General features: G+C 47.9%; 1 protein-coding gene across 1 annotated transcript; it reads left to right on the top strand.

Moving 5' to 3' along the window:
* The first annotated feature begins 78 nt into the window (after positions 1-78).
* On the top strand, positions 79-16,010 carry AP3M2 (adaptor related protein complex 3 subunit mu 2). The gene is made up of 9 exons (XM_060683511.2): positions 79-486; positions 1,608-1,961; positions 5,206-5,377; positions 6,518-6,655; positions 8,163-8,248; positions 9,591-9,724; positions 10,713-10,920; positions 12,212-12,356; positions 13,337-16,010. Exons 2-9 carry the CDS (start codon positions 1,689-1,691, stop codon positions 13,435-13,437), a joined length of 1,257 nt encoding a protein of 418 aa, XP_060539494.1. The 5' UTR covers positions 79-486; positions 1,608-1,688; the 3' UTR covers positions 13,438-16,010.
* The last annotated feature ends 262 nt before the right edge of the window (positions 16,011-16,272 follow it).

Genomic DNA, 16,272 nt, shown 5'->3' on the forward strand with positions numbered 1-16,272 from the left:
CCCAACCCTCACCCACTGGTCTAAATGCGCATGCGCAGCCCGCCCGTCACATGCCGCCTCGCGCTGAGGGCTAAATTCAGCCGACCGCGTAGCAACCGCCCCGTTGCTATGGAGCCGCGGAGACCCGCCTCCCGTTGGTTCGCGCGAGCTTTTCAAGCCCAGCCAATCACTGGCTCCGTTTTTCTCCTCGGCTCAGCGTTCACCGGCCTGCCGGGCTGTCACTCGGAATCGATGCCGGGACTTGGCCGGCCAATCGATGTACGGCATTAAAAGGAGGCCCCGCCCTATCCCGGCGACACCGGTTTCTGTCAATCGGAGCTGTCAAAGAACCGGCGGCGACGCGGGATAGGAGGAAGGAAGGGAGGGGGGGAGTCCTCCGCTGGCCAATCAGCGGCGAGGGTGGGTGGCTTCCGAGGGATCTATTCTCCCACCCCTCCTCCCAAATCAGGCTTTATTTGAGGAAGCTGTGGCTGCGATGCGGAGGAGGTGAGAAGGGGGGAAATGGGGACTGGGGGGGCGCTTTGGGGGAAGGCGAACTTGTGGAGGGGTCTCCTGCCTGGCTTGGATCTTTTGGGTTGAGATCCGTGGGAATCCCTTGCAAAAAGAAGACGGTCGATTTGATGGGATCTGGTTTCTGGAAGGACCAGGTCCTAGTTCCTAGATCTGAGCTAAATTTAATATCATGGTTCTTTGAATAAGCCAGGATGGGCTGGCTTACCACAGCCTGCTAATAAGCCACAAATAAACTGGCTTTGCACAGCCTGCTTAATAAGCCAGGATGAACTGGTTTTGTGCAGCCTGCTTAATAAGCCAGGATGAACTGGCTTAGCGTAGCCTGCTAATAAGCCACAAACAAACTGGTTTTGCGCAGCCTGCTTAATAAGCCACAGATAAACTGACTTTGCACAGGCTGCTTAATAAGACACAGCTTCAATCAAGGAGCCCTCAAGCAGTCGCATTCATGACAAGCCATGCTTGAAATAGATAACTTGAAATGATCTATACTAGTCTCCCTTTATTTCTTTATCAGTGAAATATAAATTAGATAGATAGATAGAGATAGATAGATAGATAGATATAGAGATAGATAGATAGAGATAGAGATAGATAGAGATAGATACATATAGATATAGAGATAGATAGATAGATAGAGATAGAGAGAGAGAGAGAGATAGAGATAGATATAGAGATATAGACAGATAACGATAGAGATAGATAGAGATAGATAGATACATAGAGATAGATACATAGAGATAGAGATAGATAGATAGATATATAGAGAGAGATAGAGAGATATAGACAGATAAAGATAGAGATAGATAGAGATAGATAGATAGATAGAGATAGAGAGATTTTTTTATTTTTTAACAATGTAAAACAAAAAAAAATCAATATCTATATAAACAGTGTGCTGTCTGAGTACAATTGATTTTGAGAGAGACCTTCGTCCCACATTATTGCCAGTGATTGTGTTGGCAGCTAAATAAAAAATTATTTATTATTGCACGCTTGGCTCAGGAAATTCTGATTACGGCGGAGAACCTGAAGGAAAAAAACAGACATAAGAAATCCTACATGCTTGTGTGTGTTTGTGTGTTGATTTTTAGACCCGCGAAGTCTTAGAGCACGAGTTGATCTCTCCGCCAGCCAGTGGTCCTCAAACGGGTGGGCCTTCTTCTGGACCAGCAATGATTCACAGCCTTTTCCTCATTAATTCCTCCGGAGACATTTTCCTGGAGAAACACTGGAAGAGCGTGATCAGCCGTTCGGTTTGCGACTACTTCTTCGAGGCTCAGGAGCGGGCGTCGGAGGCTGAAAATGTACCCCCGGTGATTTCCACCCCTCACCATTACCTTCTGAGCGTCTATCGGCACAAGATCTTCTTCGTGGCCGTGATCCAGACGGAAGTCCCACCGCTTTTCGTCATCGAGTTTCTCCACCGGGTGGTGGACACGTTTCAGGTAGGCGGAATCTTCCAGGGGATTTAGGATTACTGCACACGAGTCTGGCTTTTCAGGATTCAGAAGTGGATAACTGGTTTCAGACTCAGATTAATAAAGTTGGAAGGGACCTTATGAGGTCATCCAGTCCAACCCCCCCCCTCCAAGCAGGAGCCCTGTTCTGACCTAGGCTTCCCAAGAGCATGAAGCAGACTCCTTGTCCCGACAAAAAAAACCCTTTTTATTAAGTTACTGTGAATTCCTCTCGTTCACATCCAGCAAAGTCTTTCAAGGGAGAATTTAGAGTCACAGACCTTATCTGGCCAAGCCGATATCTTCAAAACTTGGCAAGGAGTCTCGGAGAGTCACGAAGCAATTAAGCAAACTAATTGTCTCCTGCAAACTCCATTCCCCTTTCGCTCCTCTTTTATTCTGTCTGGGAGGGGCCATTCATCGTCCACCTGTGGCTTTACTCCTGAGTTGATCCTTGTTCTTTAGCTGCTCCCTTTGTCTGGCAACTCTGTGCATGCACACACTGGGAACAGGCTCCAGCTGTTCTTCTACCCCACTGACATCCGACTCCAGAGGCAGCTGACAACTGTAAGACGGCCCTGGCCCTTTCTCTGCCTCCGACGCAGAGCCCTCATCAGAGCCCTCCCCAGACTCCAGGACTGGCCCAGGCTCCTCCCCAACCTCCTCACTGTCTGAGTCTGCCACCAACTCCGCTGGCGGGCCACAACAAGACCTTACCGAAAAACGTAGCGTGCCAGACCCATGAGTAATAAAATTCACAGAGGGTACAAGAATGCATGCATTGAAAGATGACAACGACGGAAAGAGAAACTGAACTGTGGTTAACCGTGGCTAGGAGGAGGAGGGGAACGTAGGGAAATCACGTGTTGCCTTGTGATGTAGGATTATGCAATGTGACTGACAAATGCATTGCTTCTAACATTATTGGGGATAAGAAATAACGGTTGTAAAAATATCATCGCTGTGAGAAATATTATCGCTAGGAAAGGATTCTTGTGACCAACATCGTGACTTTTTATCATACCCTGCTATGTACACTGGAAACATGTGCTGGCTTTTTATATTTTGGGGAAAGTTTGGCTCCGTTTCCTCGTTCATGTTTCATTTGTTTCCTTTCTTTTATGTCCCCTCCTGAACTTCAGGTTCTGTAAGGGTACGATTTTTGTTGTTAGTTGTGTAGTTGTGTCTGACCCATCGCAATCCCATTGACAACGTCCCTCCAGGCCTTCCTGTCCTCTACCATCCCCGGAGTCCATTTAAGCTCACGCCAACTGCTTCAGTGACTCCATCCAGCCATCTCCTTCTCTGCCGTCCCCTTCTTCTTTTGCCCTCCATTGTTCCCAGCATTAGGCTCTTCTCCAGGGAGTCCTTCCTTCTCATTCAGTGGCCAAAGCATTTGAGTTTCCTCTTCAGGATCCGGCCTTCTAAAGAGCAGTCAGGGTTGATCTCCTCTAGGACTGATTGGTTGGATCGCCTTGCAGTCCAAGGGACTCGCAGGAGTCTTCTCCGGCACCAGAGTTCAAAGGCCTCCATTCTTTGGCCTTCTCAGTCTTCCTTATGGTCCAACTTTCACAGCCATCCATTGCAACTGGGAAAACTGTAGCCTTGACTATACGCGCTTTTGTTGGCAGGGTGATGTCTCTGCTTTTAAGTATGCTGTCAAGGGTATGATTACTTCTTGGCTTTGCCTGCAAAATCTCCATTCCCTCCCACTCCAGGGGAAAGATATTGCAAAATCCCCATTCCCACCCCTCTGGGACCAGCCAGAGGTGGTATTTGCCGGTTCGCCAAACTACTCAAAATTTCCGCTACCGGTTCTCCAGAACCTGTCAGAACCTGCTGGATTTCACCGCTGCTTTCCATCCCTCCATGCATTTGCCTCTCTAGAGTGCCTCTTTTCTACTCTCCTGGTGGCAGGTTGAGAAGAGAACCTGGGAGGCAACAAAGGGAAAGTGGAACAGGTCAAACATGCCCAACTTGATCAGCCTGTTTGGCAAAAACCGAGTTACTCTGGGCACAAACTTTCATGTAAGTCCTTTGAGCCCAGGGAATGATGATTAGCATGAAGGCAGGACTGGCCTTGCCAAACCAAGAAACTATTTCAAAAGCAGCAGCGTTTTTTGGCTGCAGGATTCGGCCGTCTCCCTGATTTACAGTCCTCGACTTACAACAAGGGCTATTTTCAGGGCTGTCGTAACTTCGAACGGTCACTAAACGAACTGGCGTGCAACAGGCCTTTAAAAAAAGGGACTTATGACAGTTTTTCACACTTCGATAACTGTTGCGGCAAAATTCAGCCGAGGAATTCTGGGAGTTGAAGTCCACAAGTCTTAAAGTTGCCAAGGTTGGAGACCCCTGCCTTAAATTATACCTCCATGTGGTCTGATGATGGGATGGACCATTTCCAGCTGGTTTTAATGGTTTCCCCCCGGTGCAATTCCCACCCGCCCCTCCTTTCTTATCTGCTGATCTTATCCTTTCTTGATCATGGCTCATGTTCTCTTCTTTTGAAGGCCATCAATAATAGCAGTAGCCCTTAGACTTATATACCGCTTCGCAGTGCTTTCCAGCCCTCTCTAAGCGGTTTACAGAGTGAGCCTCTTTCCCCCAACAATCTGGGTCCTCATTTCACCCACCTCGGAAGGACGGAAGGCTGAGTCAACCTTGAGCCGTTCAGGATCGAACTTCCTGGCTGTGGGCAGAGTCTGCCTGCAACACTGGCTTCTAACCACTGCAGCACCAGGAAGGAGAAGGAGAAAGGGAATAAGAGGGAGGGAGGGAGGGAGGGAGGGAAGGGAAGGGAAGGGAAGGGAAGGGAAGGGAAGGGAAGGGAAGGGAAGGGAAGGAAGGAAGGAAGGAAGGAAGGAAGGAATAGCAATAGCACTTAGACTTGTATATCACGTCACAGTGCTTTGCAGCCCTCTCTAAGCGGTTTACAGAGTCAGCCTCTTTCCCCCAACAATCTGGGTCCTCCGTTTACCCACCTTGGAAGGACGGAAGGCTGAGTCAACCTTGAGCCTGGTGAGATTCGAACTGCCAAATTGCAGGCAGCCGGCAGTCAGCAGAAGAAGCCTGCAGTACCGCTTTCTAACCACTGCGCCACCACGGCTCATAATTTTAAATTCTCACCTAATTCCTGGGCGTTGAGTGATTCTCTCCCAAGATTTTCCCGCGGCAACCGACCGCAGAATGGAGAGCTGTTTAATTTTGCTTCTCTCTCCACCCTCCCCAGGATTATTTTGGAGTCTGCTCTGAAGTTGTCATCAAGGACAACGTGGTGGTGGTTTACGAGGTGCTCGAAGAGATGCTGGACAACGGTTTCCCCTTGGCAACGGAGTCCAATATTCTGAAGGAGCTGATCAGGCCGCCGACAATCCTCCGGACAGTTGTCAACACAATCACAGGTAGATAGTTTGCGACTGGCCTCAACTCGTCCATCAGGCTAAAATGCGCTTGGCTGATTTCTGATTTATGGAGTGGATTGAACTAGCCTGGGGAACAGTAGTAAGTTGATGGTAAAGTGGGTGGTACGAATCAGTGGTGGAATTCAAATTTTTTTACTACCGGTTCGGTGGGCGTTGCATGGCTTGGTGGATGTGGTGTGGCTTGGTGGGTGTGGCTTGGTAGGCATGGCAGGGGAAGGATACTGCAAAATCCCCATTCCCTCCCCACTCCAGGGGAAGAATATTGCAAAATCTCCATTCCCTTCCCACTCCAAGGGAAGGATACTGCAAAATCTCCATTCCCATCGCACTCCAGGGGAAGGATACTGCAAAATCTCCATTCCCATCACACTCCAGGGGAAGGATACTGCAAAATCCCCATTCCCACCCCACTCCAGGGAAAGGATACTGCAAAATCTCCATTCCCACCACACTCCAGGGGAAGGATACTGTAAAATCTCCATTCCAACCCAACTCCAAGGGAAGGATACTGCAAAATTGCCATTCCCACCCCACTTTGGGGCCAGCTAGAGGTGGTATTTGCCGGTTGTCCGAACCACTCAAAATTTCCTCTACTGGTTCTCCAGAACCTGCTGAATAGCACCCCTGGTACGAATCTAGGTACTGGCTCATGGTTCAGTTTAGCATGGGTTAGAGCAATCCCCGAATCCCCGGGCCTCGGATCGGTAGCAGTCCGTGGCCTGTTAGGAACTGGGCCGCACAGCTGCAGGTGAGTGGCGGGCGAGTAAGCAAAGCTTCCTGTATATTTGCAACTGCTCCCCAGTGCTGGCATCCCCACCTCAGCTCCACCTCGGATCATCAGGCATTAGATACTCGTAGAAGCCCAAATCTATTGGAAAATGTATGTGCGAGGGATGTAGGTTGGGTGCCCCTCCCCCACTCTTGTCCGTGGGGAAAAAAGTAGAACCCCTAGTAAGGCCACACCTGTAATACTGCAACCAGTTTTGGTCACCACACTACAAGAAAGAGGTTGAGGCTTTGGAAAAAGTTCAGAGAAGAGCAGCTAAGATGATCAAAGGCCTGGAGACTCAAACCTATGAAGAACTTCTTCCTCCCTTCCTTCCTTCTTCCTCCTTCCAGGAAGCACCAATGTGGGAGAGCAGCTCCCCACAGGGCAGCTGTCGGTGGTGCCCTGGCGACGGACCAGCGTGAAGTACACCAACAACGAAGCCTACTTCGATGTGATCGAGGAGATTGACGCCATCATCGATAAGTCAGGTATTCCCATCAAAGATGGCAGAAACCTCGCATTTTAAGGAAAACCACATCGCCTTTGTCCTTTGTGTGTGTGTATGTGTGTATCAAGAGGGATAGGGATAGGGATAGATAGATATAGAGATAGATAGATATAGAGATAGATAGATAGATAGATAGATAGATAGATAGATAGATAGATAGATAGATAGATAGATAGATAGGCAGGCAGGCAGGCAGGCAGGCAGGCAGGCAGGCAGGCAGGCAGGCAGGCAGGCAGGCAGGCAGACAGACAGACAGAGAAAAATAGAGATATATTGATGGACGGACGGATGGATGGATGGACGGACGGACAGGCAGATAGATGATGGATGGATAGATGATGGATGGATGGATGGATAGATATATGATAGATTGATAGATGATAGACAAAGATAGAGAAAGAAATAGTGATATAGATAGATGATGGATGGATAGATAATAGATAGACAGACAAAGATAGAAAAAAATAGAGATATATGGATGGACAGACGGATGGCTGGATGGAGGGATGGACGGACAGACAGATGATGGATGGATATCATAGATAGATGATGGATGGATGGGTAGATGATAGATGGATAGATAGATAGATGATAGATTGATAGATGATAGACAAAGAGAGAAAGAAATAGAGAGAGTGATATGATGGATAGATAGATAATAGATAGATAGATAGATAGATAGATAGATAGATAGATAGATAGATGATAAAGATAGACAAAGATAGAAAAATGGATGGATGGATGGATGGATGGATGGATCGATGGATCGATGGATGTAGAGATATTGATAGAAATAGGTAGTTAGGTAGATATATTGATATTGATATATTGATATGGTTTTCAGTCTCTTAATCTATGGAGCTTCTCAGTCCTCCAGGTCCTGGTTGTCCCAAAGGTGCTTTTTTTCCAGGAGGCAGCTGGACTTCCTGGTTTTTCTTTGCAGACGTTTCGCTTCTCATCCCAGAAGCTTCTTCAACTCTTGACTGGATGGTGAGGAATGGGATGAAGCAAAGGGTTAAGCCATTCCCCACCATCCAGTCAGAACTGAGGAAGCTTCTGGGATGAGAAGCGAAACGTCTGCAAAGAAAAACCAGAAAGTCCAGCTGCCTCCTGGAAAAAAAGCACCTTTGGGATTCTAGGTGCTGGATTTGCTCACTTTTCTTAGCCATGTTTCCAGCCCTGCTTTCTTCTCCCTCAGGCTGACAGCGGGACTGACCCAACCTCCTGTGCCTCAGGCAGGACTAGAACTTGGCGGTCTCTTCCAACACCTTCACTCTACCTCAGATTGCTTCTCTTGTCTAGTTGATTTCCCCTAATGAGTTAACGGTCCGTAAGTCACTTTTTCAGGGCCGTTATAAATTCAAACGGTCACTAAATGAATGGTCATAAGTTGAGGACTAGCTGCAACCTAGGGTTGTGTAGGCCAGCTCCAACGTCCTTCCTGATCTACGTGAATGATTTTTCCTTTGTTTGTGTGTGTCTGGCAGGTTCCACAATTACAGCTGAAATCCAGGGGGTGATCGATGCCTGCGTGAAATTGACTGGGATGCCGGACCTCACCCTCTCCTTCATGGTAAAAAGGAGAGGGGAAAGACCCCGCGCGCCCACCCGCTTTAACAAATTCCCCGGCTTGCCCTGCCATAGCCAACCATCCCGGTGCCAGTATCCAAAATAGGAAACCGGTCAAATCTTCCCACGAGGGCTGCTTCTTCTTCTTCTTCTTCTTCTTCTTCTTCTTCTTCTTCTTCTTCTTCTTCTTCTTCTTCTTCTTCTTCTTCTTCTTCTTCTTCTTCTTCTTCTTCTTCTTCTTCTTCTTCTTCTTCTCCTCCTCCTCCTCCTCCTCCTCCTCCTCCTCCTCCTCCTCCTCCTCCCCCTCTTCTTCCTCCTCCTCCTCCTCCTTCCTCTTCCCCTTCCCCTTCCTCCTTTCTCCCTTCTCCTTCTTTCTTCTTTTTCTTTCTTCTCCTCCTTCTCCTTCCCCTTGTCCTTCCTCCTCCTTCTTTCTTCTTTCTTCTTCTTTCTCCTCCTTCTCCTTTCCTTCTTCATCTTCCTCCTCCCTTCTCCTTCTTTCTTCTTCTTCTTTCTCCTCCTCCCCCTTCTCCTTCGTCTTCCTCCTTTCTCCCTTCTCCTTCTTTCTTCTTTCTTCTTCTTCTTTCTCCTCCTCCTCCTCCTTCCCCTTCTTCTTCCTCTTCCTCCTTTCACCCTTTTCCTTCTTTCTTCTTTCTTCTTCTTTCTCCTCCTCCTCCTCCTCCTCCTTTGCATCTCTGAAGCACAGGCCCATGGGCACAGGCCCATGGGCGTGGTGTGGCTTGGTGGGTGTGGCTTGGTGGGTATGGCAGGGGAAGGATACTGCAAAATCTCCATTCCCACCCCACTCCTGGGGGAAGGATACTGCAAAATCTCCATTCCCTCCCCACTCTGGGGGAATGATACTGCAAAATCCCCATTCCCTCCCCACTCCTGGGGGAAGGATACTGCAAAATCCCCATTCCTTTCCCACTCCTGGGGGAAGGATACTGCAAAATCTCCATTCCTTCCCCACTCCAGGGGAATGATACTGCAAAATCCCCATTCGCACCCCACTCCTGGGGAAAGGATATTGCAAAATCTCCATTCGTACCCCACTCTGGGGCCAGCAAGAGATGTCATTTGCCGGTTCTCCAAACTACTCAAAATTTCCGCTACAGGTTCTCCAGAATCTGTCAGAACCTGCTGGATTTCACCCCTGCTTCCTACCATAGGAATAGTACACAGTTTCTCCACCTTGGCAACTTTTAAGACCCGTGGACTTCAATTCCCAGAATTCCCCAGCCAGTTGGCAGGGAATTCTGGGAGTTGAAGTCCACAGATCTTAAGAGGCCTTAGAATAGCACCACCAGCCAAGGAACTTCCAGCTCCTTTCTCCTTCCTCTTTCCAGAACCCAAGATTGTTGGACGATGTCAGCTTCCATCCCTGCGTGCGTTTCAAGCGGTGGGAATCTGAACGCATCCTCTCCTTCATCCCTCCCGATGGGAACTTCCGCCTGCTCTCTTATCACGTCAGCGCTCAAAAGTAAGGTTGATGCATCCAGCGTTTTGGATTTCTCCCCCACTCTTTATGTAAGTGTTATGACCCAAGCCCACCCCAGTAGTTAGTATTAAATGCAAACAGTTCCAAAACAAACAGACTTTATTAGAACAGCTGAGAATTAACTCATTCTCAGCGGAGTCCAAACTAAATTAAAGCAAATTCTTCAAAACACCATTCCTCAGTTCATCACCGACCTTGGGATAATTAGGCAAACTGCCAAAGGCTTTTCTTGGCAATAGTTCAGAAGCAGAAGACGCCGACAAGAAATGAATACAGTGAAACAAGAAGCAATTCTCTCAACGTTGTTTTCCACCAAAAGCCATTGCTGGTCTTTTAAGCCTTATGGGAGGGGTCAATAATCTCCTGGCTTTACTCCCGAGTCGTCCTCTCTGCTTTAGCTGCTCCTGCCTTCTGGCAGCTCTTCTCATACATGCACTAGGAACAGGCTCCTCCTGTTCCTCTGCCTCTCTGCTGTCAGCCTCTGGAGGCTCCGGAGTCCGCACCTCACTCCCCGATGGCCCTGGCCCCATCTCTGCCTCTGACACAGAGCCCTCATCTGGGCCGTCCCCAGCCTCCAGAACTGGCCCCTGTTCTTCCTCAGCCTCATCACTGTCCGACTCCGCTGCCAGCTCCGCAGGCTACTGGCAGACCACAACAGTAAGGGAACAAAAGATGGCTCCGTGGAATTTTCCAGTAGAGAATTCTACCTTTGGCTTCATGCAAGTATCAGGACCGACATCATCCCCACATCTTCTTGGTACAGTCCCTTTGGACGAGTGTCCCAAACATGTCATCGTGCAGGGGTCTCCAAATGGGACAAATTTAAGATCTGTGGACTTCAACTCCCAGAATTCCTCAGCCGGCCATGTTGGAATTCAAGCAGTTTCCTGAAAGGAACGGGTTAAACCAGTTGTAGTGGGCTACAACTCCCTTTGCCACGATGACACTCTTCTTTTTCCACCCCCTACAGTTTAGTGGCCATCCCGGTCTACGTAAAGCACAACATCAGCTTCCGAGACAGCAGCTCCCTCGGCCGCTTCGAGATCACCGTGGGGCCCAAACAGACCATGGGGAAGACGGTGGAGGGGGTACTGGTCACCAGCCAGATGCCCAAAGGGGTGCTTAACATGACCCTCACGCCTTCTCAGGGGACACACACGTTTGATCCGGTCACAAAGGTGAGGAAGTATAGAACCTTCAGTTGAGTCTGGTTCTTGGGTTGAGCCGCCTGTCGTCTTTTCCTGTTGTCCGCGAAGGAGTGGCAGAATCTGGGAGTGGTGGAGTGAAAAGAGGGATCAGCCTAGAATCCTTACATAGTCACAAACGGACTAGGCCCATCCTCTTCTTGAATTCCTGTTAGATGAGAAGATTCCTGTGCATAGGCTGTCGAGCAATAAACCGGTTTAATTGGAATCTTTTTATTAGAGGGGATTGTTCTCCTGAGTGGGGTGGCTCTGGGAGTGGGGGGTAAAGGAAGACGTGGCAACAGAGAAGAGGGATCACAGGTGGTCCTTGACTTATGACTTCAATTGAGCCCCACGTTTCCGTTGCTAAGCAAGACAGTTGCGAAGTGAGTTTTGACTCGTTTCAAGACCTTTCTTGCCACGGCAGTTAACCGAATCAGTGCCGTCATTAACTTGGCAACATGGCCATTCAATGAATCTGGCTCCCGCGTTGACTTTGCTTGTCAGAAGCTTGCAAAAAAGTGATCACATGACACACACACACACACAAGGACACGGCAGCAACGGGCATAAATATGAGTCAGTTGCCAAGCGTCCCAATTATGAACGATGGGGATGCTGGAATGGTCATAAGTGTGGGAAACAGTCATAAATCATGTCCCAAAGGTGTTTTTTTTTTTTCTTTTTCAAGAGGAAGCTGGACTTTCTGGGTTTTTTCTTTTGAAGACGTTTCACTTCTCATCCCAGAAGCTTCTTCAGCTCTGACTGGATGGTGGGGAAATGGAAGGATTTATACTCCTTGCAGACAGCTGGTCATTTGCATCCTTTGAGAGAGCTGTTGAGGCGACTTGGAGGTTTATTGATGTCGTCAGGGTCACCTGAGCCAGACTTTTAACTATGCAATTTGGGATGAACCCCCTTTGAATGGTGTGGGAGTAGGAATGGATTTCCAGAGGAAAAATTGCAGACTACAGGAACCAGGAGTGCTACTCAGGTGACCCTGAGGACACAGATAAACCTCCAAGTAGCTTCAGTGACCCTCTAAAAGAACACAAATGACCAGCTGTCTGCAAGGAGTATCAATCCTTCCTTTCCTCACCATCCAGTCAGAGCTGAAGAAGCTTCTTGGATGAGAAGCGAAACGTCTTCAAACGAAAAAAACTCAGAAAGTCCAGTTGCCTCTTGAAAAAAAAGCAAATTTGGGACAATCATAACCTGCTTGACCTAGACTTTCCATAGACATTTATCTTGTCCTCTCTTTCTTTCTCCATCCTTCCCTTAAAAGCTGCTGATGTGGGACGTGGGGAAGATCAATCCCCAGAAGCTGCCCAGTTTGAAGGGGACGATGAGTCTTCAGGCAGGGGCCTCCAAGCCTGATGAGAATCCCACCATTAACCTCCAGTTCAAAATCCAGCAGTTGGCAATCTCTGGTTTGTGACCTTCCAATTCTCTTAAATGTCTTTTTTTTTTCCTCTTTTACTTTTTGTTTAAGGCACCCTTTAAAAGCCCCAGTTGCAATTAACCAAACGAATTTAAATGTCATTATAAACACTAAGATGCTGAGCTTGTCGATCGAAAGGTCGGCAGTTCAGCGGTTCGAATCCCCAGTGCCGCGGAATGGGGTGAGCTCCCATTCCTTGTCTCAGCTTCTGCCAACCTAGCAGTTCGAAAACACATAGAAAATGCAAGTAGAAAAATAGGAACCACCTTTGGTGGGAAGGGAACAGCATTCCGTGCGCCTTTGGCGTTGAGTCATGCCGGCCAGGTGACCACGGAGACGTCTTCAGACAGCGCTGGCTTTTCGGCTTTGAAACAGAGATGAGCACTGCCCCCTAGAGTCGGGAACGACTAGCACGTATGTGCAAAGGGAACCTTTTATTCTTGCATTATTTTTGTTGTTCTTAAGAGACAGGGCAGCCATGTAAGTTGGAGCAAGCTTTGTACAAGGATCTGCAGCCTTTCTTAATTCCTACACTTTTGTTAAACTCTAGAGCAGGGATCTCCAAACTTGGCGACGTTTAAGACTTGTGGACTTCAACTTCCAGAATTCCCCAGCCAGCATGGCTGGCTGGGGAATTCTGGGAGTTGAAGTCCACAAGTCTTAAACGTCGCCAAGTTTGGAGACCCCTGCTCTAGAGAAAACCCCAAAGGAAACTTCAGTCCCGTAATGGTTGGCGTTGTGAGGAATTGTTGCAAGTGGTTTTCCTCCTCTGAAGAATAAATAAATAATGATAAATAAATAATTTTATTTCTATACCGCCCTTCTCCTTCAGAGATCTTCTATCCACCCAATTTCTCCAGCCCACAATTGGCTGAAGGTGAAACATGTCCCCAGTTTTTGCAGCCACACCCTACAACCATCTTCCATGTTGCTTCATCCTTCATGCCTCGTCTTTTCTGCTCGCTCCAGGTCTGAAGGTGAATCGTTTGGACATGTACGGAGAGAAGTACAAGCCGTTCAAAGGAATCAAGTACATGACCAAGGCTGGGAAGTTCCAGGTCCGGACCTAAGAGAACATCTGCCCAGGAGAAGACTTGTGACTTCGACTCCACCTCTGCTCTCCTCTTCCTCATGGTTTGCTCCTTGGTGTGACCCATCTGGATTTCTTCTGAGACAGGCAACTTTTCCTTCCCCCTTCCCGGTTTGGCCATCCCTTCCTCTTCTAACATCTGGAGCTTCTCCGATGGCCAGCAAAGAGCAAAAAAGGAGACGTGGTAACTTCTTCTCTTTGGGCTTGTTGGCTTCCAACTTCAGCCAACCGTGTGCTTCTTCCCCCTCGTTGGCCGCCAGCGACAGCTGGATCGTTTGCCCGGCTGAAACTGCAGCAGGAGAGATGCTGGAGAACCCCAAGAAGAAAAGGCACGAATGGTTGTCTAGCTTATTGCGCGGGATTCTGGTTGGACTCCAAGCCCGTCCAAGTCCCAGCCTCTCTTCGCTCAGCCTGTCCTGTTAAACTGCACCAGTGTGGACACAAACGGGAAGGTTCCTTTCTCAGATATGGGGGTCGTTGGTAATCTAGAAGTGGCATTTTAGCCCAGTGTAAATATGCTTAGCTTAGCTGTGGTCACCAAATTTATATTTGCTGATAAAGAAATAAAGGGAGACTGGTATAGATCTATTTCAAGCTGTTTAGCTCTCATTACCTTATTTCTTTTATCAGCAAATATAAATTTGGTATAAAAGGGTTTGCCGTGAATACGACGGCTTGAGGGCTCCTGGATTGGAGCTGAAAGGCAAAAGGGAAGCAGGATGCTCCCTCCTATATTGGGGTAGACCAGGTACTTCGACATTTACATATATATATATGTCGAAGCACCTGGTATGTATGTGTGTGTGTGTGTGTATTTGTTTTCTGAGGTTTTCGCGGGTATTTGTATGTAGGTCTTTGGTTATTCGGGTTTTCTCCCACGTAAAATTGGAGGTTTCTTGGCAACGTTTCGATGAAGTCTCATTCGTCATCTTCAGGCTGGTGTTTTCGGCTTCGTGCTTCTAGGAGCAATGAAGAAGCACGAAGCTCATAGAAGCACGAAGCCGAAAACACCAGCCTGAAGATGACGAATGAGACTTCATCGAAACGTCGCCAAGACACTTCCAATTTTACGCGGGAGAAAACCCAAATAACCAAAGACCTACATATATATATATATACACACACACACACATACACACACACACACACACACACACACACACACACACACATACATACCGTGTTTCCCCCAAAATAAGACCGGATCTTATATTAATTTTTGCTCCAAAAGATGCATTATGGCTTATTTTCCAGTTAGGTCTTATTTTGGGGGGGAATACAGTACTAAATGCATCCATCTGGCTGACAGTCTTAACTGGGGCTTATTTTGAGGGAAGGGCTTATATTACGAGCATCCTGAAAAATCATGCTAGGGCTTATTTTCTGGTTGGGTTTATTTTCGGGAAAATGGTGTGTGTGTGTGTGTGGATTGGAGCTGAAAGGCGAAAGGGATGCAGTATGCTCCCTCCCACATGCTGGGGCAGACCAGGTGTCTCGATAGAAAAGCACTTAATCTCTCCCCTGGCTCAAGCTGATGAAGGAAGGAGAACTTGTGGCTCAGAGGTTAATACAACTGCCTAACATGCAGGCAGCCTAAGTTCGAATCCAAGTAAGGGTATGGCTGGCTGATGAGAGCTAAATCGCGTGAAATAGATCTATACTAGTCTCCCTTTATTTCTTTATCAGCAAAATATGAATTTTATATATTCCTGGGCTGCTACGTTTACCTCTTGCATGTGCTTGATCTCTGACATGTGTTGCTGTTATACTACCATAATAGATCTGCTTTCCCCCAGTCTGGTGCCACCCCGCGGCTGCCTGGCTGTATGGCTGCTGTCCCTCGAGCTTCTCCCACTGAATCAGAATGGTCGTCCAACAGGTTTTCTCCATCCAGTCTGGGCTACAGGTTGCTCGTCCCTTTTTTTTTTTTTGGTGCAACCTCTCTTAGAGCTTCGGAGTGTCGCTCTTCTTAAAAGCATGAGCTAAATCCGAGCTGTGTGTGTTTCCATTCTGATCCGGACTCTCCCCTCTTAGCATGCTTCTGTTCTGGGAGACCCTAACAATGCCATGGGAAACTCCAGACGGGAGAGCCTGAGATCTGCCAGTAGGTTGGCCAATGCAGAGGGTGTCTGACTCTGCCAGAACATTCTGGAAACAATGACTTCGCAACTCTCTCTTTTTTCTTTTTTCTCTCCCCTCCCCTCCATTCTCCTCTCCTAGTCTCCCCTTCTCCTTGCCTCCCATCCCATCCTATCCTATCCTATCCCATCCCCTTCTCTTCTCTTCTCTTCTCTTCTCTTCTCTTCTCTTCTCTTCTTCTCTCCACGCCTCCCCTCCCCTTCTCCTCTCCTCTCCTCTTTTTTTTTTTTTTTTTGCTTAAAGAGGGTGTGAGTTGGGATGCTGTTGCAGGACAGGGAGAAAATTACAGCCGGCCATTGCAAGGGGATGTGCCTGCCTACTTACTTGTAGCAGCAGGGATATTTTAAAAAAGCTTCGGATTTAAGCAGGATGTAAAATGTAAATATTGCATTCTGAATAGACGTTCGTCTGAGATGTCCGTTGTTGGCTTTTGTGCATCTTGCAGTCAACGTTTAGCTCTCCTGTGGCACCTCTCTTTGGGTTAGGATCTAAGAAGGTTGCCGGTCTTCCAGTCTCTCATTCACATCCAGCAAAGTCTTTCAAGGGAGAATTTACAGTCACAGACCTTATCTGGCCAGGCCGATATCTTCAAAACTTGGCAAGGAGTCTCGGAGAGTCACGAACCAATTAAGCAAACTAATTGTCTCCCGCAAATCCCACTCCCCTTTCGCTCCTC

Source organism: Pantherophis guttatus, chromosome 9 (assembly GCF_059756535.1).
Source record: "Pantherophis guttatus breed Tessera chromosome 9, ASM5975653v1, whole genome shotgun sequence".
Classification (NCBI taxonomy): Eukaryota; Metazoa; Chordata; class Lepidosauria; order Squamata; family Colubridae; genus Pantherophis; species Pantherophis guttatus.

Coding starts and splice junctions, on each gene's coding strand:
- AP3M2 (XM_060683511.2), top strand. CDS start 1,689: ATGATTCACAGCCTTTTCCTCATTAATTCCTCCGGAGACATTTTCCTG. Junction 1,962..5,205: donor GGGTGGTGGACACGTTTCAG/GTAGGCGGAATC, acceptor CACCCTCCCCAG/GATTATTTTGGAGTCTGCTC. Junction 8,249..9,590: donor ACCTCACCCTCTCCTTCATG/GTAAAAAGGAGA, acceptor TCCTCTTTCCAG/AACCCAAGATTGTTGGACGA.